General features: G+C 37.3%; 1 protein-coding gene across 1 annotated transcript in view; it reads left to right on the plus strand.

Moving 5' to 3' along the window:
* Positions 1-16,147, plus strand: part of EXOC2 (exocyst complex component 2) — a 111,301-nt gene extending 95,154 nt beyond the window's left edge. The window contains exons 23-27 of the mRNA XM_041475421.1: positions 5,231-5,286; positions 8,265-8,387; positions 10,681-10,742; positions 12,583-12,642; positions 14,575-16,147. Of these exons, the coding sequence (XP_041331355.1) occupies positions 5,231-5,286; positions 8,265-8,387; positions 10,681-10,742; positions 12,583-12,642; positions 14,575-14,668 (395 nt within the window). The 3' untranslated portion in view covers positions 14,669-16,147. The remainder of the gene's footprint in view (positions 1-5,230; positions 5,287-8,264; positions 8,388-10,680; positions 10,743-12,582; positions 12,643-14,574) is intronic.
* Positions 16,148-16,442: the final 295 nt, after the last annotated feature.

The following is a 16,442-nucleotide window of genomic DNA, read 5'->3' on the forward strand; positions in this document are numbered from 1 at the left end:
GCTGACATCACCTGCTTTTTCTAAACAGTTATGTGCATTTATCCTCTCCTCCTCCTTTTTGCACAAGAGGCAAGCTAAAAGGCTGGTTTGGTGAGAGGCAGCAGCAAGGTTGGATTCCCAGGTGTCCATCTCAAATGAGGTTCCAATCTCACAAAAGTTAAAAGTGTGTCAAACCCCATCTGCCTGGGTTAAAATTTCCTGTGTGCTTCAGTTGTCCTCAATGAACTTGAGCTCATTCTTTGAGCTCGAGTCTGCAGAAGGCTTAAAAAATGTTTAAAGCTCATATCATCCTTCAGGCTATCCATTTACTGTAGAAGGACTGGGAACATTTGAAGCCCCAAGTTAACTTCTGTCACAGAAAAAGCAGCTTGATGAGTTCAGTCTTACTGTGTGTGCAACCTTTGCTCTTTTCTTGCACGCAAGTTTTTGTAACCTCTCTGTGTTCTAGAATTACACATGTGGTATTGGAGTCCCAGCTCTTTCATGCTTATTCAGTCACTTTGGGGGTTTCGTAGTATAACAATGTCATATAAGTACTTGGGGGAAACATATCTCTGAGAACTAACTACAAGTGGGACAACTGGTAGCACTACAACATCTGAAGATCTCCTGAATGACTCCTGCATTAGCAAGCTAAAAGTTTGGTTTCTGTTACTCCTCGGAACCACAAACCTTTTTCCCTTCTGCTTTTCCCATCATTCACACAGTCATCCATGCTACAGCCTTACAGTGTTGCTAAAATTGCTTTGAAATGTAGACTGACACATTTAAGTTGTAAACAAAAAAAAAAAAAAAAGAACAAAATTAATAGGTGGTATAAACTGGAGATTAATGGATAATTTTGTTATATGTTTCTCTGATAAAAAGTACAGTGGAGAGTCCAAAATTGGAAGATGCTATTTTAAAGTTTCTGTCAGCCATTGTGATAGTTGATGGCTGAAATTGTCCTTCATTTTTATTTCTTAAGTCTTCCCATTCATTTTTCTTTAGAGCAATGCTGGGGCTTTGTTAGTGGCAGCTAGAATTCCAGCAAGTCAGTCTTTGGTATTAAGAATAGAGTGGGAGTGGAATGCATTTATGTTGTAACAGAATAATAACATTTTCTTCAGAGAAACTGCAAGGGCTTGTTGAGACTTTCTATAACACATTTCTGTCAGAAGCAGTGGAAAGGCATTGTATTTGTCCTTCAATATGCTAAATAAGAGGTATTTTAGACTTAAGAATGTTATGTTTCACTTGATTAGCCTAATAGTTGCAATCTACAGTTACATCGTGCATTAGCTTTCTGTGCTGTATAATAGGACTGGCAGCATGGTGTCCCAAAAACTGTAATTGCGTGGGCTGCTGAACAGTTGTAGAGAAAGCTGCACAAAAATTCTATTCTAGACAGAATTTTTTCATTTTGAAATGAATTTCACAACAAATTCACAGTTGGATGCCACTGCTTGTATTTCCAGTGAATCATACTCCAGAAAAGTAATACTTTGCTTCAGCAAAGCCTGCCACAAACAGTACAGTGATATAAATCAGAAATGGGATATTTTTTAATTGTAACTTTTCAAAATGTAGTACAGTTATTAACTATGCCTGCAGGTCCTGACATTCTGATCTGTTTGGTTTTGTCTCCACATCTAAAAATTAAATCCTTCACAAATAAGACAAAAGAGAGGGATGGGGGGAAATGCCCTTTTTACTGATGTTCTATTTGTGGTAGGAAACTGATCCCCCAACAGCAATGATTGTCATAAAACCACATCTTTCATAGCTTAGTTAGAGCAAACCTTTACACAGTGACCTTTAATTTCCAGCCTAAGTTCACTGATGGCCATTCATGTATACCTTCCTTTCTTTCTTGTGACTGTGTTATTCTTCACCTTGCAAAGTTCTTCCTTCTTTCCCTGTTTGGTTCCACTAACTGGCATTTTTAGAGTGCAATTGCGTGTTCTTTCTGTCTTTGGCTTGTTTAGCTTACCACGACAAGGTCTTCCAGGTTATTAAACGCTGCAATTAAGGCAACTGCAGTTTCATGTACATAGACTGTCTTTAAACTGCATAGCTTTGCACAGTTTGTGCTGAATTATTTGCTCTTAAATTGTAACACCTGTTGAAGAAACTGAGGAAAGATTTGTGCTGGTACTGAGCTCCCTGATCCTGCAGTCATTGCAGGACTGAGCCTGCTACGAAAGGTCAGGAACACCTAATTATTTTTTTGGAGTCCCAGTAGCAGTTATCTCCTTTAAGTTCTTAACTCACCCATTTGTCCTTGTGCATGGCACAAGGATGGAATATGTCTGCTTATGCCTTTTCACTGAGGTTTAAGTTAACAATTTTATCATGCAGCTAGGATACACTAACAATACGTAATACTAAACTACTCTCACTTCATTTTTACCATAGCTTCTATCTCCATTCCATTTACTGAATTGATTCTGAGCTCTGACATAAATTACCATTTTACCTTAGCTGAGAACCATCGGACAGTGGTGTTCAACACCTGGCGCTAATGTTGCTGATACTAGTAATTTCTAAAAGCATGAAATAACAGTACTTAGGTAGTTGTAGCAGTGATGGCAACTTGGTAACTCACTCTTCATGAAATATGTTATGGAAAGTTTCTGCAGATACAGTGATAGGCAACTTTTACTAGCACAGTCAAGAGTTGTTTAATTTGGGTGCTTGCCGCAGCAGACAGAATTAGCAGCTCCTACCCTGAGCCAAGTTGCACAAATGTGTGAGAAGAGGCTCGCTACCTCGGGGGTTTAGGTGGGATAGGTGGGAAATGAGGATTCTTCCTTGAAACCACATCACCCTCTTATACAACCCACTTCAGTCTCTATCCAGTCCAGCTTTTCACTCACCTCGTTGATAACACTTCTTCCCAGTTCAGCCTGCTGGCCACCTCTGCAGGAGACCCACGTGCCCTCTCTGTTTGACATGGCAGCCCCCTCTCTGTACTTTCCTTGCTGCTCCCCAGCAGTGCAGGGTTTGAGTGAGATACTTCATTAGGGAACACTCATTTGGGCCAAAGAAATGCTGCTTAGGTCACAACTGAAATTTTGATTGACTAAGGAACGTGCTGTGGCAGTGCTCAGGTATCCCTAGAGTAGGGAGACTGTCAAAGTCTTAATCTTGTTCAGCATTTGTGCAAATCACAAATCACAGTTTCCCCATGAAAGATCCTACTGTCACAAGATGAGGCTGGGAGACAGCCAAAAGCTGAATACCATATGGGTTTGTAGACCAAAAGCAACACTGCACCCTGAGGTTAACTGCAAACCAGCTCCCAAATTCACCCTATACCTCTTGATGTGGTATGCATACTATTGTTCAGTGTCTGGTCAAGTTGTATTTGTTTCTGGGGTGTGATAGAAATTTTGACCTCTGTGATATGAAGTATGCAGAGGATTTAAACAGGGGCAGAGTGAAGTAAAAGCAGGAAAACAGTACAAGAGGAAAAAGGAAGGGGGTGTTGCATTTCCACATATACCTGTGATCTTTTGGTGTGGTTCAAGTATTGGTGTGTAACATTCTTGCTTTGTTTTGCAAGGTTACAGGGCAGGAGAAAAAGAGTGAGTTTCATAAAATTTCTGGTGTTGCTTTATTCCTCCCTCATTACCTTGCTAAGTAGAAAGAAATTTTAAGTTTGCAAGCTGGTATATGATACTGTTTGACTTGTCTTTGGGTTAATGTAAGCAGAAAAAAACTACTGAAATTTTCAAGGGGAATAATAAAGGTGTAAAGAGAAAAGGCACTAGAGCACTAGAGATGTTTTGGAATGTGTGGAGAAAGGCTTGTATTTTTCTGACGTCCAGGCTGCATCCCACTGCACATTGTAGATGCTTGTTCCTCATGCAAGACAGTCCTGTCATCCTTGTGTCCTGCTTTGATAAAATTTTTATCCGTAATTGTCTAACAAAGAAAAAGCGTCACCTTTTTAGATCTTGAGGCAAGTTCTCTCATCAATGGTTAAAGATACGAGCATGACTGAGGTGGCAGTAGTGAGATACTGCTCTTCTCACAGAACAGCTCATTTTGATGATCTTGGGTAACCCTTTTTAAAGCTGTTTTTTGTATCAGGACTAAATTTCTGCATTGGTGTTATCTGAGGAAAGGTGGAGCAAGTAAGATGAACTGATTAAAGGTTCACTTTGTAATTTTTATAGCATTAGCCTTAATCACACTGTGATCTCTGAGCTGTATGGTCTCTCCAGTCTTTGTCCATGATTCTTGTATTTTACTGTTGATTGAATTTATTGAAGGGAGGGATGGGGTCATTGCACTTTCTCTCATTTGGGATAGACTAATCTAAATCAGAAGTTGAGGTCATGTGGATCACTAACCCTCTCTCATTACTTTGTACTTACAGCATTTATACATGCTTTAATGAGTTGAATGCTTTCTGATTTTCCTTTGCCTACAGAGTGAAGTGGCCATAAAAACAAGTGAGGCAATTTTAGATTTTTGCCTATTTTAAATCTTAGATGACTGGACTACAGGCTGGGAAAGTTAGAGAATTACAGCAGCAGAGAGTACTAAGAGCCTAACTAAAGCACATGCTGCTGGATGTTCTGTTTAGAATTCACTTCTTAGTGCAAATTGACAAGTGTTTCATAAGGTTGGCAAGAAAATGCTTATTTGACTTCTCCACCTTCCCCAAAAGGAAATTTCTACTAAGGCATGACATCTCCTATAAACTGCCATGAGTAATATATTCTGAACCGCTTTCAGATAAACAAGAGACCTTGTTATTCCTATCTGTAATAATTCACAGATAGAGAAGCTGATAAAGTAGTACGATCTTGAAGACTGTTATACAAACAAAACCCCTTGACTTTGTTCTTTAGAACTTATCAAACTGTGGTGCATGTTCTGTGCCATGGTGTGTGTATTCTAGCAAAGCATCCAGAATGTATTTTTAATAATGCTAGTTTTTTTTATTAAATTGCAAAGTTGATGAAATTGTCTTGCTAGAGAAGAACACTAAAACAGGAACCTACTGGCTTGTTTTAACCTTCTGCTGTAAGGAAATGTGCCTTTCTCCCTTTGATTTGAAAAAGGAAATAGTCTGGTGGTGTGGCTATAGAACTTTCTCTTTCTGCCTATGATTGCAAAAGTAGTAGTAAAAAATGAAAATAAAAAGTACAGTAAATGAAAATAAAAGAACAGCAGAATATTATGGTGTTGTTGAGACAACAGAATGAAAGTAATTATTTTGTTTCTCTTGTTTCAGGTGTCAGAAACTACTTGAAAGAAGCATTAGTGAATATCATTGCTGTGCATGCAGAGGTGAGGAGAAACTTCAGATCATTTCATGCTTATATTCATATGATTTCAGTGTATTTTTGCTGGTAAATCCTGGATTTTTTTTATTGAAGTATCTTCGTTATTGATGTGTTTTAGATTAGGTTTAGCCAACCTGTTACGCAACGCATAACTTTTTCATGGGCAGACGGAGATGAGTAGTTCCTGTTTATCCTCTCTATCACTCCATTACACCTTTTTGTCTCCATTATCTGATAAAGAGGAAAGCCAAATGCTAAAGTTAAATTCTCCCTTTCCATGCAGATAATATATAGATATGTAGCTAGTTATGATGCTCTCTTTCTCTGATTATCTTTATTTTCCAAAACATCTGTAAATTAACTTCTGTTTCACTTTGAAGGAAATGTTCAACACATGCCACTCAGAGTGAAAAGCCAATATATGTCAGTCTTCTACATCTAATGGAAATAGGAAAGCTAAACACAGAAAGTTTTATAGTCTTTCTAAGCACAAATACTTCTTGAAATACCTCAGTAGGTAATGGCTACCTAGGCTAGCGAGTGCATGTTAGAACACTGCTTATACATAAGGAGCTCGGAGGGGCTGCAGTTATTTAGTCTTTTGGGTTTGTATGCAGGAATTTTCTATGGTTCTTAAAGTTAGAGCCTGTGTTTTACATAATCACTCCTTCTAATCATCTAGAGTGTTAACAGATTACTGTTGCTCCTGGTAGAAGCATTGGTAGTAATATCACTCTTACCTTCCAAAACACAAGTATGGCTGCTTTACCGTTTCCCTGTAATTAAAATATAATGATATTCACTTGAGGCTTTTACTTATCTTATTCCTTCTTGAATTACAAGGATTCATACAAATTAAAATATTTTCAGGAACTTAAAATTTAACTTGCAGTATTTTTGATACTATTTCAGTGTTATATTATAGCAGAAGCATTTTCACAGAAGCATTGTGATTTTACCAAATGCTTCCAAATGAGGCAATTAGAAGCACTAAAAACATACACCAACATTATACCAATTTTTAATATTGCATTTCAGTGTAGTGGAAATTGATTAAAATGGAAATAAGAGGTTTTGTTTTAAAAAGATATAAAGTAATTTGTGATTTATTGAACTAGGCTTTTAAACATGCATACTTGTTAAAATGCTGCAGCAGAAAGGTGCGTTGCTGCGCTCTCTTCATTGAGACCGATACTGATTCTGGCCTAAATAGCACTGCCTCATAAATGTCTAGATGTGAAATACGCAGAAATATCAGAACGTGTGTCAAGATGAAACTCCCATTTCCACTGGTGAAATTCTGTTAAGCTGGGTCAGGTGTAAGTTTAGTTAGCAAGGCAACAAGTTTCTGTATTTTGAAACAGCAAAAATTAACTCTCAGATGAACAGCAAGGATAGACTGAAATGGAAAGAAAATTGTTTCTCTACCTTTGCATTCAAATTTTGCTGAAATCAAAATAAGGGCTTCTTATTGCAAATTTGTGATGATTCACCCTTGCTGACAATTATTTTTCTGGGATTCTGTAAAGTAACTTCAAGAGTGCTCGTTGCAGGCAGAAATAGTCTCTTCTCAGGAGAAGATCTTTGGGCATGTTCCTGGTGTGCTTGTGTTGAATTGGTCACCAGTGTTTGGTGCTGAGTAAGATTACCCCTTTCCAGCACTGGTAACAGCTGGTAGCTGATTTATGGGGTCAGTGAACTTGGCCTGTGGTGCAGACCTGTTTTTTGGAATGGTCAGCCTTATGGGATGTCTGCTACACAATTCTTTATTTAAATCACTGAAAACTCTGTAGGAATCTTTCTTTCTTTGTTTTTTTTTTTTTTCCTTGTTGATTTTTACAGGTATGTGTTAAAATCTTCGCTCAGTTAGTAATTTCCTTGTCATACATGGGATCTAAACTTTGCATAAAAGCAAAGATATTTCAGCAAAACAATCCACTGCTTAATTCTTTAGAGTTTTTCAAAGCAGAAACTGGGGAAATGTTTCAAAACTTCATACATCTCATCTTCCTTCTTGTACCACTTTAGTCACATACTTAAGCTTACATACATCACTCCAGCTTCATGTGTCATCTTCTCTTCCAGCCCTGTGCAGTTTAATGCAGCTTTTATCATCACCTTTAAACTTTGACACAAGTTTGGTGTGTCTAACCTATAATCTCACTTCCTCCTGTATTCCAGCCTCTTGGTCTGCATTTTCCCGAATTCATTATAGAAAAATCATACTTTCTTTTTTTTTAAATCCACAACAATTTCTCACTTCTGTAAAACTCCCTTTAAGGAAGATTGGTCTCTTCATATTTTGCTTCAAGCATAGATTTAATAAATTTGTGTTGCAGTTACTATTCTAAATATGCAACTTTTAAAAGTTACACAAATAAGTGGTTAAAAAGATGATTTTGATTCATGGGAAAACCAGTAGGATTTAAAATTTTTTGCCAGGGAACTGATAAATGGCAGCAGTGGCAGAGTCTAAATGAAAATCCATTGACACCCTCATACTCGCACAGGCTGTCAAATGTTTATCTCTGCCACAGAGTATAATGATATTAGCCATTTAACAGTGGTCAAATATAAAGGAGTCTAGAAGAAATAGCAAAATATATGGGTAAAAAGTGGCTGAATGTGTAACTGTCAGTCAGACACCCAACTCTGAATTAAAGGTGCTACCTACAAGACAGCAGTCTGTCTACAGCCACCTGACTACCTGCATCCATCAGCCAAAAGCACGTATTTTGAAGTTTAGCTGCTTTTTGGTATAGCAAGAAGGTTATCACAAATCACATAGCCAAATTTGCCGTTAGCAGAGGGGATTGGTTGAAGTGCGGGACAAGCATCAAAAGACATCCTTCATATTCTAGTTTCTTTTGAATTTTTGGCATGTTGATAAAAATAAAGGAGAATTTCAGTCAAAGATGTTTATGGTTTTTATTAATGTTAATGCAGGTGTTGTGCTCATGGTTCTTCTTTCATTAAACTTAGGTGTTTACCATTTCCAAAGACTTAGTTCCTCGGGTAATGTCAAGGGTTGTAGAAGCAGTCTCTGAAGAACTGAGTCGACTGATGCAGTGTGTTTCATCCTTCAGCAAGAATGGAGCTTTACAGGTACCTGAATACTTTGTACTGTCAAACATCTGAATCTAGAAAACTGAGAATAACAGACAGAGGTATAATCTGGGTATTCGATTTATTGTAGCAGTGAAAGCAAGGAGATAAAAAGGATTAGCTTACAACCTATTTCAGATTTATGGATGAATACCCTTTGGGATACTGGTTCTTGGGTTTATTATATTTTAGGGTTATCTTTGTGTTAGACAGCATAAAAAGGCTACCTGTATTCCATGAAATAAAAAGCATCATAATGATATCTCTTTGAAATGTTGTCAAATATTCTCTTTGGCCTGACATAAAAAATCACTTCAAAAGAAAAAAAAACAATGTCGTGATATTTTGAGATTTAAAAATCCCTAAAACAGGATGCAGTAGGATCTAGTAAGACTTTGCAGGACTAGTCACCTGTTTGGTTTACTCTCTCTACAATACCATGTTGTTGTAACATGGGTAGAATAGTTTTGCTGTCTTTATTTACAGATGGAATGGTGTTGCTATTGGGTAAGCTTTAAAGGACTCAAAGAAAAACACCTCTTTATAAAAAATCCCTTTGAGTAAGATTGCTATGGCTGTAACAGAAAAAGAGCAAACTCCCTATTTTCATTGTACATGACAGAATTCTTGCATTATGATGGCAAAATAATATCCAGTGGTAAGCCTTGTTTTCCAATTGCTGCTAGTAATGGCATTGGACAAAGAATTAGTATAGGAAGATCATAGCCAAGTGATTGACTCCATATTTAAACCAAATCCATGAATAACAACAAAGCTACACCTATGTGCCTTTTGTCTGGTTAAACAGTCCACTGTAGGGACTTGCTGCCTAAGCCCACAATTGAAAGGCTTTTCTCTCCTTACTGTAAGTTTGTCATTCATGGTCATTTTCTATTCCTCTGAACATGGAAAATCCTTTCTGACAGACAGCAGCAGCATGAGAGTCATCCAAGTCTTGTTAGACTGAACAAGAAATTATCATTCAAGCCTCACTCTGTATTCCCACATCCCATGACCTACAGTTTTGCACGGCTTCCTTCACCCTTCACCTTTCACCCTTCCACCAGGTTTACTTGGGCTGTGGTACTTGAGAATGGGATAGTGGTCTCTCCTAAAATGTAGAAAAGACTCAGAATCTTAGGCGTAGGACTTTAAAAAGTCCACAACTCCTGAGGTTGGAGCACTATACAAAAAGAGGTAAAATAATGTATGTTTAGAAAAGCATTTCTGATGAGTGTAAAATTTGGGGTGGCTATGTTATATTTTGTGCCAGAAAGTTCTGGCTCTAAAAAAGCATAAATTTTACCGGTCTTTCTACCTAGAGCAGGGATGAGGGAGATACCTAAAAGCCAAAGGCTTTCATTAGATGTCGAATTAGTTGTCTGTGTTGCATTGTTAAAAGTTTTGTTTCGGAAGATTAATGTAAAGGTGTAATGTAGATCTGTGTAAATGTAGATCAGTTACTGTAATGTCTAACTGGATTAAATTTCATATTTATGCTTAAAGGAACAGAATGTTAATTTTTATTAAGTTTACTTTGTATTTTTAAATGAAATTATTTCATAGTCTCTTGCAGAATGTTTCTATTTCATATAAAAGTTATGATGGTAATGCTTGCTTTTCGAAGTCTAATGGATGATCTATGAAGTTGGTTTAATCTGTGAGTTCAGTCTCCTCCACAGTTTGCCTAAGTGAAAATCAATACCTGGGCACACAGTACAGTGCAGAGATAAAATCCCCAAGCTCTTCTGCCTGCCAGGTGATACAAAAGAAACAAAGTATGATCATTCTGCTTCCTCATCTGATGGAAAAAAATAAATTCACCAGAAGAACCAAGCGCAAAATGTGTATTGACAAATTTTTGTACTTTTGTGTTTCCTTTCTCCCTGGCTAAGCAGCGCTGTGAGAAATTAAGCTCACTGTATTTAATTTTTTAAAAAAGAAAAAAAAAAAGTTGCATCTATCTTTCTATCACAGTACAGAAAAGGTGAAACAGAAGTGAAGATTTGTTACTGTTACTGAGAGACAAACCAGTGTTTTTTGACTACTACACAGTGACCATGTAAACAGTTTGACTTGAATCAAAAGTATGACATTGTTCCTTTGAGCAGTCTCCTGACAGAGTAGCATGGCAACAAAGAATACAGGAAATAAACTGTTAGAAGCCAAGGCTGCTTACAAGGGCAGTTGCAATAGTAATTGCCTCTCAAAAAGGTGAAGCTCTGGGATACTTGTATACAGTTGGTGAAAGGACATTGTGTCATTGTTTCAATATTTGTATTTCTGTCTTTAGGCAAAACTTGAAATCTGTGCGTTGAGGGATACCGTGGCCATATACCTAACACCTGAAAGCAAGTAAGATGTGCTGTAATGTCACTTTTTGCAGTGTAATGGAATCCTTGGTAAACATGCAAAAACACATACAGTAAATTTAGAATGAAGGAATTTTGCTTCAAATAGAATATGCAATCCACTGTGTAAATATAGAAAAACCAGATGCCTAGCAAGATTTTATCAGTTGAGAGAAAATGGTTACTTTTTTGTTGTTTTTTATGTGGACTTTTAGACACAAACTAATATTTGCCACCAAAAACAAGTGGTAAAACTTCTTAACAGAAGTACAGCTGGTGAGGATAATTATGCTAAAGCCAGACACAAGCAGATCTTGATGAGTTTTATCCAGTTTTTCACAGCACTCTCATAAAACATAAATAACCTGCCAGATTTATCAGAGGGTCTACAGATCCAGATACTGGCAGGGCCCCCTTACAACTATATGGAGAATTAGGGCTCTCCATAGGCTTATATAATGCCCTGCTCCTTCTCCATACACCTAATCAGGGAAAGGGAATTCAGCTTCACACTGTCTCCTGGAGTCAATGCCTTCAAAAGGCTTTCAGCAATTTATCATTTCTCACTGAGACAAGACCAAAGATAAATAGTGTGGGGAGCACTCACACACGTTCATATAAAGGGAGAAGGAAAAGCATGAGCACCATCAATGGTTGATGCAGCCAAGGCTTGTAAAAACTGGCTACAGCAGCTCTCAGCACTTTTGAGGAAAGCTGATTGATTGAAATTTCTAGGTGCTTATGGTGGGAATTGGATATGGGCAGATTCATTCATTATTTTAATTACCTTCACTTCTTTTAAGATTGGCATTACATGTCCCTGCAGGTGGCAATTTGATCATCTTACCTAATCAACAGTTTTATGGGAGACATCGCAGTCTTAATGTGTCTTCATAGAGTCACACGTACTGTCCACTGGTGTCCACTTCATAGTGTCCAGAGATAGTGTCACTGCATTCCAATTCAGAGTACTCACTTCCCTATTCTGATAGTGACAAAGGCCTCTAAAAGAAAACTACTTAGCACTGGCTCAGGTTGGATAAAATCGAAATTATATTGTCTGTAATAGGGCAAAGTACAGTGAACCCTGAAAGCCAAAGCTTCATAGAGGTTTTTTTATTGCTGAACTTGTAACTAGTAGTAGTTGCCATAAGTCACCATATTAATCTTTTGCTGACAAGATTCCACCTATCTGTGCAGGTTCTGCATTGTTCCCTCATTTCTGTTCCACTTCTGTTGCCCAGAGCGGGGTAGGAACCCCATCTTTGGAGTTATCAACACTTGACTGGATAATGGCCCAAAGAAACCTCCTCTAACTTTGAAATGGGCCCTACTTTGAGATCAGGGCTGGATCTAAAGTCCCTTCCTACCGAAATTATTCTATGACTCTATATTACCTCAATGCAAACCACTGGAATACTCTTTGTAGGCACCCTTGTGTAAGGCAGAATGCAGTGGTTTGTCTACTAAGCAGAGAGACAAAATCAGTGTTATCTGTGCTTCATACACTGATGGTCACTTGGTTTTAGGCAGAAGGCAGGCTGACCACTACCTGTTAATTTTTGAGCAGTCCAGGATGTGACAGTCTTCAGTGAGCTGCTGATTTAACATTTCCTGTTGATATGTGATGTACATCACTTTAGGAATATCAAGATACATGCTTGACCCCATGACTATTTTATGTTCAATTTGCACATGGATATCAGGTCTCAGGTAAATATTTTGTCAATTTATTGAAAAAAAGAATGGATAAAATATAGCATCTCTCCATAGGATTTAGAGAGAGAAACTTTAAATGCTGAGTCTTGTATAGCAGAATATGAGTATTTTTGTTTCCCTTGCAGATCAAGCTTTAAGCAAGCTTTGGAAGCCTTGCCTCAGCTCTCAAGTGGAACTGACAGAAAGTGAGTACAATGCATCCTTCTTGTTTCCTTTATGGTCTTCGGAGCCATTGCTTTTTACTCTTGTAAGAAAACTTTGTTATAAAAGGGTTAACTTTCATCCTATCTGACCCTTCTGAATTACAGAGCAGAAGCCTTTTTGGACAGAACCAAGAAAAAGCTCAGTCCTTGCCCTGTTCATGGCCTATTAAATTACCCAGAGGAGCCAATGGCTTTGTGACATATCCTGCTTGCCTGTCCTAGTCTTATCAGTACAGTGTAGCTTTGTATTTGTCTTGTAGTATCTGTCTACTTTAGCCTTCCTTGTAAATCATAAGTTTTCTGTGAGTTCCATTGTATTGTTTCACTGAATTTAGTAGCAATTAAAAAAACGGTTGAGAACAAAGTTCTGGCTGTTGCAAGCTGATGTATGGGGAACTCATAAAACTGGCATGTTTCCTTTCAAAAACAAATAAGAAGGGTCTGTGGCTTTAGTTAACATCAGGAGGAGGAATTTTGGGTTCTTCCTTTTCCACCACAACAACCTTTGACAAACAGATTGCTTTGCTGTGTCCAGCCTGGTATACGGTAGTCTATTTTACAACCACAGCATAATAAAGAGTAAAACTAGGACAGATTTGTAATGAGTAGAGTAGTGTTAGTATAAATGGTTTGAACTAGAGATTGGTTTCCTTGTACTTTCCTGCTTCAAATCAGTTTGCACTTAGCAGTCAGAATTTAGAATATTTTGGAGACACATAAAGAGATAGTGCAGCTCATGGTCTGTGCCTTCTTCCAGATGTCCTCTGTCTATGTAGTCAAACCTGCTCTTCGCTAGCCACAAGAAGTCTCAAGATACCTCCTCATCTTACTTAGCTCTTATGCTTTATTAAAGTTAAAATCAGTTTGGAGTAAGGAGAGATCTTTTAACTCAAATTTTCCAAAACACCTGTAGAAATGTAGACTTTTTTTTTTTTCACTTAGTCACAAGCATCTGAGCTTCGTGAGACAAATGACAATCAAGAACTGCGTCATTATTACATCTGTCCCATTGTTTTGAGCCCCGGACAGTGCAGAACTTGTTCTGTTTCCCAGGTCACTACATGTCAGTTGTCATTTTTCCAGACAGCTTACTGTAATCTACATGTATTTGTGTAAAATAACACATTTGTCCTCTGACTGGGAGCTGTTTGGGTGCGTTCATTCACAATCACTACTATGATGCTAAATTATTGATGTGGACGTGATCATTTTCCAGAGGACCCACTGAGGAAGCAGATATTGATTTTTTGGTTTAAGTTGCTATTCTTGGGCCTAGTTTTTGTTGTTGTTGTTGTTGTTTGTAACACACAGTATATTTTGTTGTTGTTACTTGCTGTTCAATAATGCAGCATGCCAAAAGGTTCAGGTGATACAAGTCTGCCCAATATGGCTTGCTTTTGAAATAGGGCAGAAAGTTCAGAGATCACATTATTCCCTAGATTAGGGAGAAAATAAAACACCCAGCCAAGACCTTAAAACAACTTAATGCATCTTCAGTGTTACAATCAATATTTTCTACAATCAACATCAACAGCATTGCTCCTACACCTGTAGTTTGTGGATTATAATAAATACTATCCACTACACCAGGTACTTTGTTGACAGCTGGGTAGATGTAAATTAACTATTGTTATGCCCCTAAATGAACTCATACACAGTTTATCTGTTAGGGACAAAACAACATGATTGTGGTGAATTAATGTTTCTCCTAGAACAGTCTGATCTTTCAGTCCTAATACTTAAGAGAAATCCAAAAAATACCTTCCAAAAACAAGCCTGAGAACCCAAATTTGCGATGCAGCTACGCAAGAAAAGCAGACAGCGTACCTGAAGTCAGAGACAGAATAATCAAAACTTGCAGTTATTGTTCCCTTTTCAGAATCTTCTATAATTGTAACTGTTTTCCCTTTGCAGGTTACTAGAAGAGCTGCTAAACAAATTCAAAAGCAGCATGCACTTGCAGCTGACCTGTTTCCAAGCTTCTTCGTCAGCCATGATGAAAACATAGACAACAACACAATGCAGACAAATGTGCTTAAACATTGTACATTTTTTCTGGACTACTTCAATTCCTTTGAACACCCTAAAAAAACTAAAAATAATCCCACTGGAAAATAAATTGAGATACAACTTTCTCAGTAATGTTATGTGGTGTCCTGCTGAGTCAGACTTGTGTTCCTACATACTTTGATAAAATGGTTTTCTGTCTTCTGTATTTCACTCTGTGGAGGTAATTAAGTCAATTTTGTTTACATACACTTGTTCATGAAGAAATATTCATCACTGTTCTGCAGTCTCAGTTTCACTTGTTAAAAATACATTGAAATGTATTTTTAGCAAATGTCAGCTTAAATATGAGTATTACTCATGTTGTTCAGTGTATCAATCTTAATTTCTAGGTGTAGAGGATACTGAAGTGATGGGAAGACACAAATTCAATAAACTATAGAAAAGTATGTAATAAGCATTGCCCCTAGAGCTGTCTAATAAATGTCCAGATACCATATTAAGTACACTGCTTCTTTTGCATTTAAAAATGGTAACTTTTTTTTTTTTCTGTTCTTATCTACAGTTTTGGTATTTGTAAGTCTTATTTCTTGGGGGCTTTTATTCTCTTACCTATTTTTAATTAAACATGTTGCTGCCTTTCATGTTTCTCCCTTCTATTCAAGTATTGATGGTAATCTTCACATCTGAAATCTACTTTCATTGGAAATTACCAGAAAAGCATTCCAAGTTTATAAGATCAGTAGAAAAAATGTCCTGGTAAAATATTCTTTGTTGTTAAGGAGTAGAATAGTTAACAGCTTCTCACATAGTAAGGAGGAGCACAACATATCATTTGTTTTGCTTCTTCCTTCTTACTCTTCTTGTCTTTCCTTGCTCTTACAGGCTTACTACCACTGTCTTCCTCTTGTTAGTCAGTCCTCTTTTTCTCTTTTCTTCACTAGTTATTGGATTTTTATGGGGGGGAAATAGGGATTCAGGAGAGAACAGTTTTGCTGCCATTGTTTTGGGGGGTAACAAATGGGTTTAATTTTATAACTGATATCATGGCTTGGAATTAAGTAATGCAGTAATAATATATTCTTTCTGTAATTACGGTCATTTTGGGTATATCGTTTCAGGAATGATGCATAGTTTTCAAACAATTTCTTAATGTCAGCTCATTTATTCTGCCAGTTCAATTATGTACTTTAAAAATGCAGCGTACAATTCCTATAAAATGCAATTTTGGAGAAAGTTTGATGCACACATAGTTACTTGTTAAAAAGTTTTGTGTAAGTAGTAGCATCATGTTGAATGGAAGTGTGAGACTTCAAGTATATGTTATTATCATTCAGCACCTGGAGCAGTGTTGTTTTGTTAAGTGTTGTCCATTCTGCGGTGGTCATAGTCTCAACTGCTGATATTAACTGAAACAGTCATCCAGATCTGTAAAAGATTTCACTTCAGAATAATAAAATATTAAGAAATATGGTCAAAATCTCTTTTTGAATTCCTCACTTTCCAAGAAGTATTATTTCTTTGAATTTTGCCAGTCTACAATTTCTGTATTTGTATCAGACATGTTCTAAGTATTGAAAACCTGTTCTGTTGTCTGTACTGTCTTAATATACATTCAGACATCTCTGTATGTAAGATCATTCTCTTACTCATCTTTTACTGCAGCAGCTTGTTGCTTGTCTTTAAAACCTGAAGCCAGACTTTCGTGTAGGTGCTTCTCTGAAGTAACTTACACTTCAGAACATCTCGTTGGAGGCAACGAGAATAATGTGGAA

The sequence above is a fragment of the Pyrgilauda ruficollis genome, unplaced genomic scaffold (genome assembly GCF_017590135.1).
Source record: "Pyrgilauda ruficollis isolate IOZ18807 unplaced genomic scaffold, ASM1759013v1 scaffold35, whole genome shotgun sequence".
Taxonomy (NCBI): Eukaryota; Metazoa; Chordata; class Aves; order Passeriformes; family Passeridae; genus Pyrgilauda; species Pyrgilauda ruficollis.